The 15,554-nt window shown below is 51.7% G+C and overlaps 1 protein-coding gene across 1 annotated transcript; it reads right to left on the bottom strand.

The window, feature by feature from the left end:
* Positions 1–3,305: 3,305 nt before the first annotated feature.
* Positions 3,306–10,162, bottom strand: KRT84 (keratin 84). Its single transcript, XM_060167045.1, is given in 10 exon segments — positions 3,306–3,636; positions 3,638–3,846; positions 4,516–4,768; positions 5,272–5,397; positions 5,526–5,690; positions 6,616–6,711; positions 7,186–7,246; positions 7,855–8,063; positions 9,301–9,853; positions 10,134–10,162. Coding segments are annotated over 10 exon segments (1,989 nt in total). The 3' UTR covers positions 3,306–3,348.
* Positions 10,163–15,554: the final 5,392 nt, after the last annotated feature.

Here is a 15,554-nt window from a genome sequence, read left to right as displayed (position 1 = left end):
CGGCTGACTAGTTCTCTGGGATTGACCCTGAGAGCTCCCATGGGCCTGTCCTGATCAGGGCCTTGGTAGCTGCCCACACAGTTCATTCAAGTTGGGCATCTCCCCTCATCTCTGCCGGTCTTTTCCACAATTTTATTATGCGTCCAGATCTACGCCACCTCCTGATGCTGGGACACAGTTCTTGAAGGGTCTTTTAGCCCCGTGACACTTCCTCTGGCTTTTGCAAGACTTGGGTGTGACTCAGAGACCCTATGTGAGAGGAGTGAGGTCAGAGCCACAGAGAGGCGTTGGATGAACACTGGACCCTCCCAAGCGCATCTGGGGCTGGGCCCCTCATCCAGCTGGCAAAACTGCTCCCTGGGCCACCCCATCTTTCCTCTCATGGGCTTCCCTGCCAGGAACTCTAGACTCTCCTCCCGAACCCTGTCCACATGCCTTCCTGCAGGCAGCTTTCTCTCATGGCTTTGCTGTTTCCTGTGGCTATTCTGGGCCAGAGCAGATGCTCAGTAAATACAGAGCCTCAAATTTCAAAATTGGACAATATTAATGGTTTTGAAATTTTCTTCCTCTCCTCCTCCTCTACCTCCTCCCCCTCCCTTCCCCTCCCTCGTCTTCTTCTCTTCCTTCATCTCCTTCTCTTCTTCTTTAGCAGTAGAACCATTTCCCTAAATCTTAGGAGGAAAACAGCTATATAAACCTGCCTATCTGTCTATCTGTCTGTCTGTCTGTCTGTCTGTCTGTCTATCTATCCAGCTATACAAACAGATAAGATGGACATGATGGGGCTTCTCTGGTGGCGCAGTGGTTGGGAGTCCAACTGCCGGTGCAGGGGACACGGGTTCGGGCCCTGGTCTGGGAGGAATCCCACGTGCCGCGGAGCGGCCGGGGCCGTGCGCCACAACTACTGAGCCTGAGCTCTGGAGTCCACGAGCCACAGCTGCTGAGCCGGCGTGCCTACAGCCCGTGCTCCGCGGCGGGAGGGGCCACCACAATGAGAGGCTCGCGCGCAGCAATGAAGAGTAGTCCCTGCTCGCCGCAACTAGAGAGGGCCCGCGCACAGCAATTAAGACCCAACAGCAGCCAAAAATAAATAAATAAATTTATTAAAAAAAAAAGATGGACATGCTGGTCTCTGCTTGCCCTGCCCACTCCCACTCCAGTGATCCCCTTAAGACACTGAGCTGTGTCACTCCTCTGCTCAAATGCCCCGATAATTCTCCATTTCACTCAAAGTAAAAAAAGAAAGAAAAAAAAAGTCCTAATGATGCACCGCCTGTCCCTGTTGTTACAGTTCTCACCTTATCCCCTTGCTCTCATCACCCACACCGGCCTCCCTCTGCTCCTCAGACACACCTGGCCCACTCCTGACTCAGGGCCTTTGCACTGACTGGCCCTTCTGCCCTGAATGCTGTTCCCTCCGCCACATGGCCCGCTCCGTTGACACCTGTGGCTCTTTGCCCAAACGTCACTACTCAAACAGGCTTCTCTGGCATTTCTTTTAAAAATGGCAACCTGCCTTCTCCCTCCCAGAGCGTTCTCCATCCAGCTTATCCTGCCCCGATCTATTTCTTTGTTCCATAACACTTAACACCTTCTAGCACACCCTATAATTGGCCTGTCTGTTCTATTTCCTGATGATTATCAGTCTTTCCTCTCACCCCAAAATAAACTCCATGGAAGCAGTATTTTTGTCCATCTTGTTCATTGATGGTTCCCAAGCACTTGGAACAGTGTTGGGGATAGAGTAAGTGCCCAGTAAATACTTGCTGACTGAATGCCTGTGTAAATGAATGGATGTCTTGGATACTTTAAATGTTTTATGTGTGGCATTAAATGCCACTGATGGGAAACTCTGGCCCTTGAGTCCTGAGAAGCGCACTTAGTTTGAGAACCATGGTGCTCAGAGCCCTCCATGGCTCTTTCCTGATTCAAGCCTGTGGTTTTCTGAGCATCTGTGGGAACCCAGGCTGACAGAGACACAGGATGGTGAAAACAGTGCTGTGCTGGGCTGGTGAGTGAGGGGGTGGATTTCTTTTCCTAAAGTTGCTATTCAGTGTTGCAATGTTTGTGTCCTAAACACAGTTTTGGAGAAAACAATTTGTTTTTAAAAGACTCCCCTCTCATAGCACAGGGAACTGTACTCAATATTTTGTAATAAACTATAAGGGAAAATAATCTGAAAAGGAATATTTATATCTATATTTGTATATGTATATAGAAATGAATCTCTGTGCTGTACACCTGAAACTAACACGATATTGTAAATCAACTATACGTCAATTAAAAGAAAACTTCGGGAAATTGATTAAAAAAAAAAGGAAAAAAAACGAAACAAAAAACTCCCCTCTCCCTCCGCAAAATCCTATTGCGGGAGTGCTTTGAAAATGCCCTGGTGCGGTGTCTCCAGGAAAGTTGGTGGCCAGCAGAGGGCAGCAAAGCCCCACAGGCAGCCCCGCAGAGGCTCAGTCCTGGTTGCCGGAGCTGGAAAGGCTAGGGAGCCGCCTGCCTGCGGATCAGAGCTGGGGCTTCGGTGCAGGTGCAGACGCTGGAAACAGTCCGCTGACACTTCGGTATCCACCCTTGTTTGGTCCTGGAGTGGCTGAGCTGCTGAACACAGCTCTTCTCCATTAGTAGTAAAACTAGAACCACCACCACCATCACCATCAAAACAGTAGCAACCGTTTGTTGTGCATCACTGTGGAGGCAAGCTCCCCCATCCCCAGTGTGATTGGGAAAGAAAGGCCAGAGTCCTAGTGATGCTAGCTTGGCAAGTTTATTGAAATCCCAGCAACACAAAGAGCAGTACAGACAGGCACCCACCCCAGCCCAGGCCTCCCTGGAGCATGCAGACATAAACCCCCCTGCAGTGAACAGAGCTGGGCCTCCCTCACACCACCAGCAGGGGCGTGGAGTGTTGCAGGGTCCATCTCTCTACCAGCACTCACCCGCCTCGTGGACTCGCATGCCAGGGTTACACCAACACCCCAGGAAGAGAAGCAGCTAGGACCTATGCCGCTCAGAGAAGAACCATCTCTGGGGACTCAGGGATCGCTTGGCCCACCAAAAACGGTGGATCCTTCTGGGTCAGGAAGAGAAGGAAAGGACCTTCTCCTGCCAGGGAAAGGAAGGGGAGGGAAGCAGAGGACGGTGGCTGAGGACACCTGCTGTGTGGACAGCCAGCTCTCCATTCTCTAAGTTAATCCAAAGCTAGGACCAACATGCTGATTTTTGTAATTGTATTGAATCTGCATTTCTTGAGGTCTTTGGGCTGGGTGGTGAGGAGTGACCCAAAGGAAGGAAATTGGGAGTCAGGGAGAGGCCAGTCCGCTGGGGCTGTGGATGGAGCGTTTAGGCGGTGAAAAAAAATCCCCCCAGAGGACACAGGCCAGGCAGAGCAGCCCTCGGCTTCTTGGCAGGATGGGTACCTAGAGCGCCCTCGGCCCAGAGTCTGGGCACTTTGGGGACAGAAGCAGAAGCCGTGGAGATGGTTCTTCCTGGTTGGTGGCTGGCCGGCGCTCGGCTCGAGGTGGTGGTGGACACGAAGCGGACGCTGGAACCGCGGCTGCTGAAGCCGCCCTCGGTGGGCAGCGGGCAGGGGACGCTGGGGGCGCAGGTGTCGCCCACAAGCACGGAGCTCCCCTCCCTGGAAGCCCGCGCTCAGCGGGTCCCCGCCGCCCACGACCTGGGCCCCGCCCACGACCTGGGCCCCGCCCACGTTCGAGCTGCAGAAGCCGCTGGACCGGTTGCTGCTGCGGCCCGAGATGGTGACCCCGCCGCCAGAGAGGCTGCAGGTGGTGACCAGAGGCTCGGGCCCGCACATCGGGCCGCCCCGGGAACTGCTCACCGCTGTGGGAGGATGAAACCCTCAGTGAGGCTGCCTCATCCTCCCCCTCCCACTGGGGGTGGGGGGAGGGACGGGCGGTGGCATCAGGGGAAGTGGCCTGGGTCCGAGTAGTTCCTACTGTCTACATAGTCAGTACCCACTTTTCCCTTCTCTTGTCTGGGTGTCTCAAAGGCTGTGACTCCACTGAAGTCAAACATTCGGACTAAAATGGAAGAATTCAGCCAGTTTCCCAGGTGTTGGCCTATAGCCATAAGTCCACCACCATTTATATACGCCCAAAGTCAGGTTGGGTTGAGTGAGGCGGGTAGTGATCTGGATTACCCAGCAGCTGCGTCAGTAGCTTCCATGAAGCCACAGGGCTTCTCTCTTCCAATGATATCATGCTCCTTGGCGGTCCCCACATTGCCCATCAGAAAGGTAGTCCTGGGCTTCCCTGGTGGCGCAGTGGTTGAGAGTCCGCCTGCCAATGCAGGGGACACGGGTTCGTGCCCCGGTCCGGGAGGATCCCGCATGCCGCGGAGCGTCTGGGCCCGTGAGCCGTGGCCGCTGGGCCTGCGCGTCCGGAGCCTGTGCTCCGCAGCGGGAGAGGCCGCAACAGTGAGAGGCCCGCCTACCGCAAAAAAAAAAAAAAAAAAAAAAAAAAAAAAAGGTAGTCCTTCGTTCCTCCTGACCCACTCCCACCTGCTGCACTGAGAGCACTTAGTGGCTCTCCTCACCTTCCAGCAGGCGCTTATAGGTGGCGACCTCGATGTCCAGGGCCAGCTTGACATTCCTCACCTCCTGGTACTCCTTCAGCTGCCGTGCCATGTCCTGCTTGGCCTGCTGCAGGGCGGCCTCCAGCTCCGCCAGCTTGCACTTGGCGTCGCTGAGGGCTGCCTCGCCCCCCTGCTCTGCCTCGGCCACGGCGGCCTCCAGCTTGCAGTGCTGGGGGGAGGGCAGTTTGCAGGTGGGCTTTGGCAGGGACTAGGGGATCCTCAGGTCAGACTAGAAACTCTGCCCCCTGTGAGTGGGCACACAGCATGGTGCTAAGCCAGGGGTGGAGCCCGTGGAGGATGCTTTCCCAGGGATTGTCATCCTGTAGTTTGACGTCACCAGGGAGCAGAACATGGCTTATCTTCCATTTCTAGCCTCACTGATTTTGCACTTACTGATTTCTGCTGCTCTAAGACCAATGGGGTCCAGAGAGTAAAGCCATTCTTTCTGCCTCACCTGCCCCTCTAAGTCAGCCCCAGGTCTTTCCTTCTACATGGGAGACTCTTTCCCTGGTTCCACATTTTCCTCCCCCAGGAAGTCTTCCTGGACTAATTCTTTTATTCCTCTGTTTCTGGGTCCTGGTGGCCTCCCCCACATCTTCAGACTTGGGCTCCCCAAAGCTTGGGGCCCTGCCTGTCCTCCCTGTGGGGCTTTCTCTCCTTTCTTTCGCCCACCTGAGCCTTGGCGTGCTCGATCTCTGCCTTCAGCCTCTGGATCAGGCGGGTCAGCTCATTGATCTCATCCCGAGTGTTACGCAGGTTGTCACAGTGTTGGCCAGCTGTCACCCGCATCTCCTCATACTGGCGGGTGGGGGAGAAAGGGGTATTCCGAGGGCTTGAAGATTGGGTCAAGATCACAGCCCACTTTGTCATCCATGAGTCTGACCCCAGGGCTGCCTACACCCTTTCCCCAGTGCCCTCCTGCCCACCTTGGTCTGGTACCAGGCCTCTGCATCAGCCCGACTGCGCCTGGCAGTCTCTTCATACTGGGCTTTGATATCGGCGACGATCCCATCAAAGTTCAGGTCCCGGCTGTTGTCTATCTTCACGATGACTGATGTCTCAGAGATGTGTGACTGCAGCAACTGGATTTCCTGTGTTGTAGGATCAGCGAGACAGATGGGTTCAGAGTCCCGTCAGTGGCCGGGGCTCTGCCACAGGGTCCCCAGGATGTGGAGTCGGGGGAGAGAGCATTGCTTGTTTGTTCAGAGCACAGCGATGGGGCAGATCATCCAAACCAAAAGCAAAGAAAAAGAGGTGGCCCAGAACCATTTCAGGTTGACTTTAAACCCTTGTTATACACTAGGAGACATTCCTTTAACATCTTAACTTCTTAGGTGACTATTAAAACCATGGGAGCCTAAGGACTTGGCGGAGAGGAGCGAGACCATGCTAAAGCTTAAACTTCCTTTGGTTTGTCCACACAGTGGCTGTGCCAATCTGGATCATTGAGAGCTGACCATATTTTAGAACATGGTGGTCCAGGAATTCCTATATCCCAAGTCCTTAATAGAACCAGGGGTGGGGCTGGGGGAGGGCTGGGAACTGGCCTGCAAGGTGAGGGCCCCAGGGGGAGCTTCCTTCAGCCTTTCCACTCAGAGCCAGCCATTTAGCTCTGATTGGGACCGTTCCAGACCAAACAGAAGCAAAAGATCGCTAGTTCATTTCACTAATTAGGTAACACAATTTTTCTTACATCTCCTAGAAAATCAGTTTTCCAGGGTCTTCTCATCAGTAGATAGGAAGTGACATTCCTAGAGCCCAGTCTTTAGATTGGTCAACAGAAGTTGGCTCATGGATCCAAGGAGCTGATTCACAGACCTGAGTCAGACTGCCGAGAAACGTGCTCCCCTTACCTTCTCCGCTTGTACATACATCAACATATAGAGGATATAGATTTGATGGGAGGAAAGAGGTATGATACCAAAGGTTAGAAAATACACTAGTCCAGTGAATCCCCCAGGGAGTCCAGACCACACATTGAGCTCCTTGGATAGCTCAGAGGGGATGACCCCTTACCGCCATGTGTAGAGTTTTCAGGAATTTGATATCCTGAGTTAAGGTATCCACGTTGGCCTCTAGATCAGACTTATTTGAGAAAGCTGTATCCACATCCTGTATCAAAGAGAGAAGGATAAAATGCTCATTACTTGCGCACTGTTTAACCTCCCCACCTTGGCAGGCTCTGGAGGTGGGTGGGAAGACCAGGCCAGTTCCCACAGGGCCAGGCCAAGTGGGACAGATGGGAAAGTCATTGGGTGGAAATACAGCTTAGTGACTCTTGTTCTTCTCCCTTATATAGCATGAAACCCCCAGGGATGCTGGACATTTTCTGATGCTTATTTAGAGGCAAGAAGAGTCTGGATAATCCAAGACTCTTCAAATGTCATCCCTTCAGACCTCTGCTCTCATGAAGACCCAATCCTAAGTCACTGGAGGCCAAATCAGAACTTCGAAGGGAAGCGGTTGTGACCTTAGGGGGTCCACTGTGTGCGAGTATTCACAGGGCTGTCCGGGCAGCGTCCTGGAGTTGCGAGAACATTTGTCTGTCTGGAGGAGAAGTTTGCCTGGGCCTGTTGCTCTCCTTACCTTCTTCAGAGCCACAAACTCATTCTCAGCGTTGGCCAGGAGTTCCACCTCCTCTTCATATGTGGATGATAAGGATGAAGAGGGTGAGTTCTCACTCTGAACTGAGAGCCGATTACTCCCAGCTCCCCAGTTATCACCTCTTGTGACCTCTCTGCTCCGTCCAGGAGCCTGGCTCCCTGTTGCCATCTGCATGTTTTCATCCACTCTGTCCCATCTTTAAGACCTTTTATGAGTCCACAGCCCTTGGTTTCTCCAAATCCCTTTTACTTTCTCAAATTGGATGTGGGGTCTGAAAATCTGGACCTTTGCTGTGCTCCTCTGCTGGAAAAGCCTTAGGGTCATTGCACTTAGAGGAAGTAGGACCTTATTTGTGGCTGGACTTAGGCACTGTTCTCAAAATCAGAGAGTTTCTTTTCCTGGGGTCAACTCACCCATGCTCACAGGCAGGATTAGGGACAACCATGCCCAATTCCAAGTCTCCTTTCTCCTCAGGACCCATGGAGGGCCTCCTCCTCCCATACATATCACATCCCCACCCCTGTCTTCAGGCTGGGAATTGAAACCAGCATTCAACCCTGATCCTTCCGGCAGCTCTCATCCAAGATTGGCTGCTGCTCTGGGGACCAGCCCGTGTCCATCCTAGGTCAGTGCAGTCCAGCAGCCACTCACTTCTTCTTGAAACCCTCAGGGACATCCTGCACGTTGTTCCTCTCAGCCTCCAGCCGGGCCCGTTCGCTGTTCACTACGTCCAGCTGTCTCTGCAGGTTGGTGATGTAGTTCTCGAAGAGGGGCTCCAGGTTGCTCCTGCCATATTTCTGCTCTTGGAGGAAGTTCCACTTGGTCTCTAGGAGCTTATTCTGCTGTTCCAGGAACTGCACCTAAATCCACAGGGGCAAAGACATGGCTATTGAAGTGCTTGATATAGTCACCTGTATGTCAACGTTGCTCAGATGGCCAGAGGTGACTTAAACCTGTGGTGACATTGTTCCCCCCTCTGTTGAATTTAGCTCCTCCTCTAACTCAGTAGAATCTGCAGAGCAGGTCTGTGACCCCTCCTCGTGCTCAACCAGGCTTATCTACAAACAGAAGCTTTGGAACCAAAGCTCTTCAACCATTTCCCTTTCAACCCTCTGAGAAAGGTGAGGGCTGGTTCACTGGGAAGTTGGAGATCGATTCTACCTGAGCTGGGGTTTGCCTATATCTGAAAACTGATTTCAGCCATCCCTAGCAGGGAATGAGGAGCAGAGTAAAGTACATTGGGCTGGGATGTGGTATTAGGAGGTGGGAATTCTCAGGTCATAATTCATACCCATCACCTCAGAAATTCCATCAGCTGAGACTTATAGAGCTGGAGGGGAACATAGAGGCCATTTGCTCCAACCCCTCATTTCGGAGTGAAATGAAGCTCACAGAGGTGAGTTTCCAATCTCAGACACAATAGAGCATCCCCACTTCATGGAGACACGGTCTGGGGTTTGGGGCTGTGTCAGTTCCACCTCTCTGTTCCTCTCATCAGCCTGAAGACCAGTGACCACCCGTGGTCATTCCCTACTGTTTCCCTCAATCTAGGCGACTCAGCTGAATCTGGATAACCCAGGTGGGGGAGGGGTATGAATTCTTTGCTTTGTACAAAAATTACTCAACTCCATTCTCCATTTCTTTAAGCCTGAATAGGTGTGGCCACTCAGCCTCAGAAACCATGGAAACTTGAAAGAGAGCATGAGGATCTCAAAGGATAAAACCTTAAACCTGTACCAGCCAACACCTGGTGGAGGTGTTAGTGTTTCTAGCCTGTTTGGGAGATATTTCTAAGCGACTAGGTGGTAGGTCTTAGTTTGTTCAGATGCCTTCAGATTTGGCTGGATGTTCCTCCTTCCCCCAGAAGACACCACCGCTGTCTTAATCTATCCCTCTATGCAGTGCTTCCTTGGGCTCGTCCTGGCTCCGCAGCAGAGTGACCCAGAAATCATACCGCCATGCTTTTGGCTGGTGCCTGAAGGATCTGGGCTCAAGGTCGACGCCCTAGGTCTGGACCCGTTCTTCTTAAGGGAAAGAACATCTCAGTGCATTTAGCTCGCATCATCCCAGACCCGGAGGTTGAGCTGTCATAAGTACCTTGTCGATGAAGGAGGCAAATTTGTTGTTGAGGGTCTCAATTTGCTCCTTCTCATCCCTCTTCACCCTCTGGGCATTAGGGTCAATCTCCAGGCTGAGGTGGGTCAGCAGGCTCCGGTTAACAGTCACTGCTGTGATGGACGGGGCTGCTGGCGCTCCAGCTCCTCCAACATGGTAGCCAAAGCCAGGGCCGCCGAAGCCATAGCCGAGGCCACTGCCAGCTCCAAACCCCAGACCAGCACCGCTCCCATCACCAAAGCCAAAGGCCATCCCACTGCCAGAACCAAGGCCAGCTCCGTAGCGGATGGGCCGAGGGCACACAGCTACTATCCGGGGTGAGCACGATCCAAACCTGATGACACTCCGACTGCCGAAGCTGCTAAGACCCTGGAAGCAGGGCCCACTCCTGCAGGAGACAGAGCTGGCCCGGAAGTGGTTCAGGTTCTGGGGGGGCATTGCTGAGCAAGAGCTGAAGCTGCCCACACGGCGACCAGAGCTGACTGTGTCGGAGCGGCAAGGTGTGACGGTGTCCTGGGTGAGAGGCGAGCAGCGACTGCAGAGCAGGGGGAGCCGGAGCTGGGAGGCCCTCTGAGGCCGGTGGATCCCTCTAAGCACTTTTATGTGTGTGGGGATCTGAGGATTGGCCCCCTAAAAATGGAAAAAGCCCTTTGGAAGCATTTATGAGCTTGGGTAGTTAGCAGAAAATCTTCCAGCCTGTAACCTCCTTCCCAATGAGCTAATCTCAGGCACACCTATTTTCCTCAGAATCAGGGCCATAACATCAAACCTATAAACATTAAAAACATATAAACACGTAAACATTATGGTCCTACTTTTTCCACAAGTCCACCACTATTGCCATTATGGGGACCTTAATTTGCTTTGGTCATAAATCCAATAGAATTTCCACAGTAAGCGTGGCTAACCACCAGAAAGTTAGGATGGTAACTGCTCCAGCAAGAGGCTGCAAGGGATGCAGCTATACAGATAACCCCCTCAACAGATGGGGGTGTGCAGAAGACAGGCAGGGTTTTCATAGCCCTAAGTAAGAAATGATATGGTGAGAATACAGTTTGTTGCATTCCTGTAGATGGATTAAACAGTCCAAAAACATTTTGCAGTGTTTTATCTAACCTTTATGATCTGATTTGACCGTTTACATAAAAATTGAATCGTCACTAAAGCTCATTTGGGGTAGTGTAGATACATGTCTGATCTGAGACACTCAAAGGAGATCCATTCATTCATACGTTCATTTATTCATTTGACAATTACCAGTTACTCTCGCTCAGGTAATGTGCTTGGTGCCGAGGGTACAGAGATAAAAAGACGGTCTCTATCCTCCTGGTGTTGGGGGGAGATTAATCTTGAGGACTTCTACCAACCAATACTTTTGTGGTATAGTTTGAGGCCAAAATTATGTATGATTTGGCCGTGTATCTGTGTGGAAAGTTAACCACCTGATTTTGAGCCCCCAGAATACACATTAGGGCTGATCTATAGTCCTGCCTATGCGGGTTCCTTGCATTATTGATGAACCTCTGGTTAGGAGGGAGAGAAACCAAGCAATAAGCATCTGGGTAGGAAATGAAAAGTTCTAAGTCACTGGCTATCATTATCATTGTTAATCAATATCGCAGGTATTTCAGGACCCAGAGACAGATGTTTGCCTTTTCTATTCTAGAGAGTGACATGATTTGTCCTACTCGTCTGTGCCTGGGGAAACTTGTGCTTGACTACATGCTCACTTGGGATTCTACTTGGAAGGGGATATGTGCTTTTCTCTGGAGCTAACCATCTCTGGTCTTCACTATTTTCTTCCTTCCCAATCTCTATATCTTTGATTTCTTTTTCTTGTCTTACTGCATTAGCTAGGACTTCCAGTTTGATGTTGAAAAGCAGTGGTGAGAGGGGGCATCTTTGCCTTATTCCTGATTTTTGGTGGGAAATCTTCAAGTTTCTTACCATTAAGTACAATGTTAGCTGTAGTTTTTTTGTAGATATATATATTTTTTGTCAAGTTGAGGAAGTTTTCCTCTGTTCCTAGTTTACTACTGTTTTATACAGACCCAGCTATCAGGTGTATATCTAAAGGGAGAAGCAGAAAAATAATAATAACACAATACTTCTTGTGAAGGTTGCAAGTGACCTCCAGGTTGCTAAAATCACTGGTCCATTCCCAGCTCTCATTTCACTTAGCAGGATTTGACATAGTTGATCATTCCCTTTTCCTTAAAACAATTTCTTCTTTTGGTTTCCAGACACCACATTCTCCTGATTTTCTATACATATTACTGACTGCTTCTTTTCAGTTTTCTCAACCAGTTTATCCTCATATCCCCGACCTCTACACACCACAGCATCATTGGGCTCAGCCCTTGTACCTGTTCATGTCTTTATCTATACTTGTTCACTTCATGACAGCATACAGCCTCATGCCTTAAACACCATCTTTGCACTGATGACTGCCAAGGTGTATCTCTATCCCGGGCATCCCTTCTGTGCCCCACATGTGTATATATATATATGTATATATATATACACATATATATATATATACACATATATATATGTGTATATATATATATATATATATATACACACACACACACACACATATATATATATATTTATGGTATGCGGGCCTCTCACTGTTGTGGCCTCTACCTTTGCGGAGCACAGACTCCGGATGCGCAGGCTCAGCGGCCATGGCTCATGGGCCCAGCCGCTCCACGGCATGTGGGATCCTCCCGGACCGGGGCACGAACCCGCGTCCCCTGCCTCGGCAGGCGGACTCTCAACCACTGCGCCACCAGGGAAGCCCCCACATCTCTACTTGGATATCGATTAGTATCTCAGCCTTCATCTATCCAAAGCTGTTCTCCCGATTGATTGTTCCTATGAAATATGTTCCACTTGTCAGGCTCACTATCCCTGTAGTGGCTCAGGCCAAAAATCTGGGAGTCATCCTTTATTCCTCAGCTTTTTCCATATCTCACATTCAATCCATTGGCAAGTCCTACCTGCAAAATATACCTGGACTCCTACTACTTCTCATCACCCCACTGCTACCATATTGGTCCAAGCCCATCACTCCTCACAGGGTCTAATGAAGTCTCCTTCCAGCTAGTCACCCTGCTTCCTCCTTTGCCCCCTCTGACTTTCCTTAACACCATAGTCAGAAGGGTCCTTTAAAAACATGTCAGATCATGCCATTTCTAAGCTCATATGCCTCTGGTGGTTTCCCATCCCACTCAGAGTAAATGCCATACAGGACTCTACCTAGTCTGCTCTCCTCTTTCACTGACCTCACTTCCCTGTATCCGTCCTACTGCTCACCCTGCTCCAGCCACCCTGGCCTCCTGTGTGTCCATCAGACAGGCAGGAAAACTCCTACTCAGAGGCCTTCCCATTTGTTGTTGTTGTTGTTGTTGTTGTTGTTTTTCTGCTGGGAACTCTTTTCCTGCAAATGGCTACATGGCCGGGTCCCTCAACTCTTCCAGTTGTTTGCTCATGGGTCGCCCCCTCCTTAAAGCCCCCTCCCCTGTGTACTCTCTATTCCCCCTCCCCGCTTCCTCTTCTCCTTAGCAGTGCTTACAGTCTGAGGTCCTTTCCTGCATGGGTTTGCCTGTTTATCACCTGTCTTCCCAGGCTGGAATATAAGCTCCAGGAGGCAGGCACTGTTGTGTGTTTTTTTCCTCCTCTGTGTCTCCTGCTTAGGATAGCGGGGACATGTGGGAGGCATGCTATATGGTTTTGTTGAATGAATGAAGACACCGCAAAGATTAAAAGCAGGAGGAAAAAGGGAGAAAGGACAGGGGGTGAAAGAAGAGGAATTTGGGCATTTGGCTTTGTAAGTATTTCAGGAAGAGGAGACTCTAGTCTCCAAAATGGACAGGAATGACCCTGAGGAGGATGGTGCAGAAATCCAAGAGCTCAGTTTGCCCTCCAGCTCCAGCCTCTTGGGGTGTGAGCCTGGCTGCTTGGAGGAAAGGGCATCCCCCTCCACTGAGGCCAGGCAAGGGGATCCAGGTGACTGGGAAGGGGATGGGGGACCCCTGTGGAGGAGAAAAGGGGAGGGGAGCAGGAGGGATGGCATAGAGGACACCAGTGAGTGTGCCAGGCTGGGAACAGAAGACTTGACACAGCCCTTGGAGTCAAATGGAACTGGGTTCAGTCCCAATTTTGCCATCAGTCAGCAGTGTGACCTTGGGCAGTGGCATGGGAAGGGCACGGTAGTGGCACACCCTGGATGCAGGCAGTCAGGGGTGCGTGTCTGTAGAGAACTTAAAAACAACAATACACCCAACTAAAATCTGCTTGCCTTTTATTATCACTGTGCAACATTCGCCCTCCATGGTATACAAATGACCTGGGGAAATTGTTTAACCTCTCTAAGCCTCAGGTTCTTCATCTGTAAAATGGAATTATACCTACTGCACAGTATGTGTGGGTTACATGTGAAAATGTTTGGGGTGTATGCTGTGTGGAGCCTGGTGTGGTTATTGTCATCCATTTCTTTCCCCCCTCCGTCCCCCTCTTTTTCTCTCTGCCCCCTTCCCCTCTCTTTTGCACAATCCTCCTTTCACTGGTAAGCCGTCATTTCTGTTGCCGTCCAGCACCCCACCTGCTTCCCACTCCAGTGGCTGTGGCATCATTACCCCACCAGCCATTCCCGGGGCTGTCCTGTGGTTCAGCTTCCTTCAACCTTAACAGCCCAGGCGGGGTGGCGGTAATTGAGACCAGTCACGCATAACCCTTTTTCTGAGATGGGCTGTTGCCATCAGCAGTTTATACTTCTGAGGCATTATTTCATCAGACAATGCAAAACACAGTCCTCAGCAGGTGGGGAGAGGGGAGTTGTCCTGGAAACTCCGGGCTGGGGCTTTTGCTGCTCTGACAGTTTCTGCTTCCTGTTGGGAGCTGGTCTGGATGTAATCCTGAGATCTGCTGGCTGAGCTAGTGTAGGCAGTTTGCTGGCTCATCTCGATGCTAACTGCCTGGGGCGGAGGGGGAACTGCTGATGAGGGCTTGGCGGGGAGGAGGGGATGGGAGGGGAAGGGGCCATCCTGATTGGCTGAGCAGAGCCTGTGAACCCTGGGTGCACAGTGGCTGCACTATGTGTGTGTGCGATTGTGTGTGTGTGCGCGCATGCCTGTGGGAGCGGAGGAGGGTGACAGGGAAATCCAGATGGTGAGAAGGCTTTGCTAAAGCCACCTTCTTCAGATGTTTCCGTTTTGCCTAGGGACAAGTTTGCACAGGAGAGAGGCACTCACTGGGACGTGTTCACGCTGAGACCTGCCCTGGTGGGAAGGGAAGCTCAGGGGTCCCCCAGCAGAAGGAGGGGGGCGATGAGGAGAGAGCCCTCTGCCCTGTCAGACTAGTGATGCTAGGATAGAATCCTAACACCTCCGAGGAGAGTCAAAGCACCCCTCTTGCTTGAGCCCGTCCCCACCCTTTCAGGCAGAATGACTTTTTTCAGGTTTAGCCCAAATTCTTCGCTTGCCCACAGAGTTATCACCTGTCAGGGTGAAATGTGACAGGTGACCTGCTCGCAGGCGTGCAGGTCGGTTTGCTTCAACAAACCTTTATTGGGTGTGATGTGAGCCGACATCAAGATTAGGTGCTGGGATGCTTGCTGGGTGCAGCCCTCTTCCTTTTACCAGACTCAGTGATCCTAAGTTCCCCTTCTCTGCCCCCAGTTCCATTTCTGCAGCCATTTCCCCCAATCCGAGCCCCAAGGGGAGAGAGGCGGTAGTGGGTCCACCTGGGGCCGCTGATGGGACTTGGATGAGCAAGGGATCCTGGGGGACCCAGGGGAAGGGCAGAGGGCATCTGAGGGAGGGCACAGTGGGGCAAGGAAGGCTCTCCTAGAGAGAAGAGGGACAAGAAATGGGAGACATTCGGGGGGACAGACACAAAAACAAGGGGCTTCATTCAGGGTCCTCCCACCTGCCCCAGGCCTCTTTGGGCTGTTCCCCACCTGTCCTCACGGGGGCGCTCTGGGAAGGGCTGGGATTTGGATTCCCGAGGCCGAGTGGAATGCAGGGAGGCTCTGGCTTCCAGCAGTCAGCTCCCCCTTCCTTCCGAGGGCAGGGCGGGGCCTGATCCTCCCTATAGGTGCAGGGTGGGTCCTGGGAGAAACTCAGATGTTTGCCCAGGTAATGGAGGTGAACCGCCCAGGGAACTACCGGGAGGCACTTTTGTCCTGCCTGCCTAGAGTCACCTCCTCCCTGGAGAGAGGGGGAGAATGG

This window comes from Lagenorhynchus albirostris, chromosome 11, assembly GCF_949774975.1.
Source record: "Lagenorhynchus albirostris chromosome 11, mLagAlb1.1, whole genome shotgun sequence".
Lineage (NCBI taxonomy): Eukaryota > Metazoa > Chordata > Mammalia > Artiodactyla > Delphinidae > Lagenorhynchus > Lagenorhynchus albirostris.
This window is presented reverse-complemented; position numbering and strand designations above follow the sequence as displayed.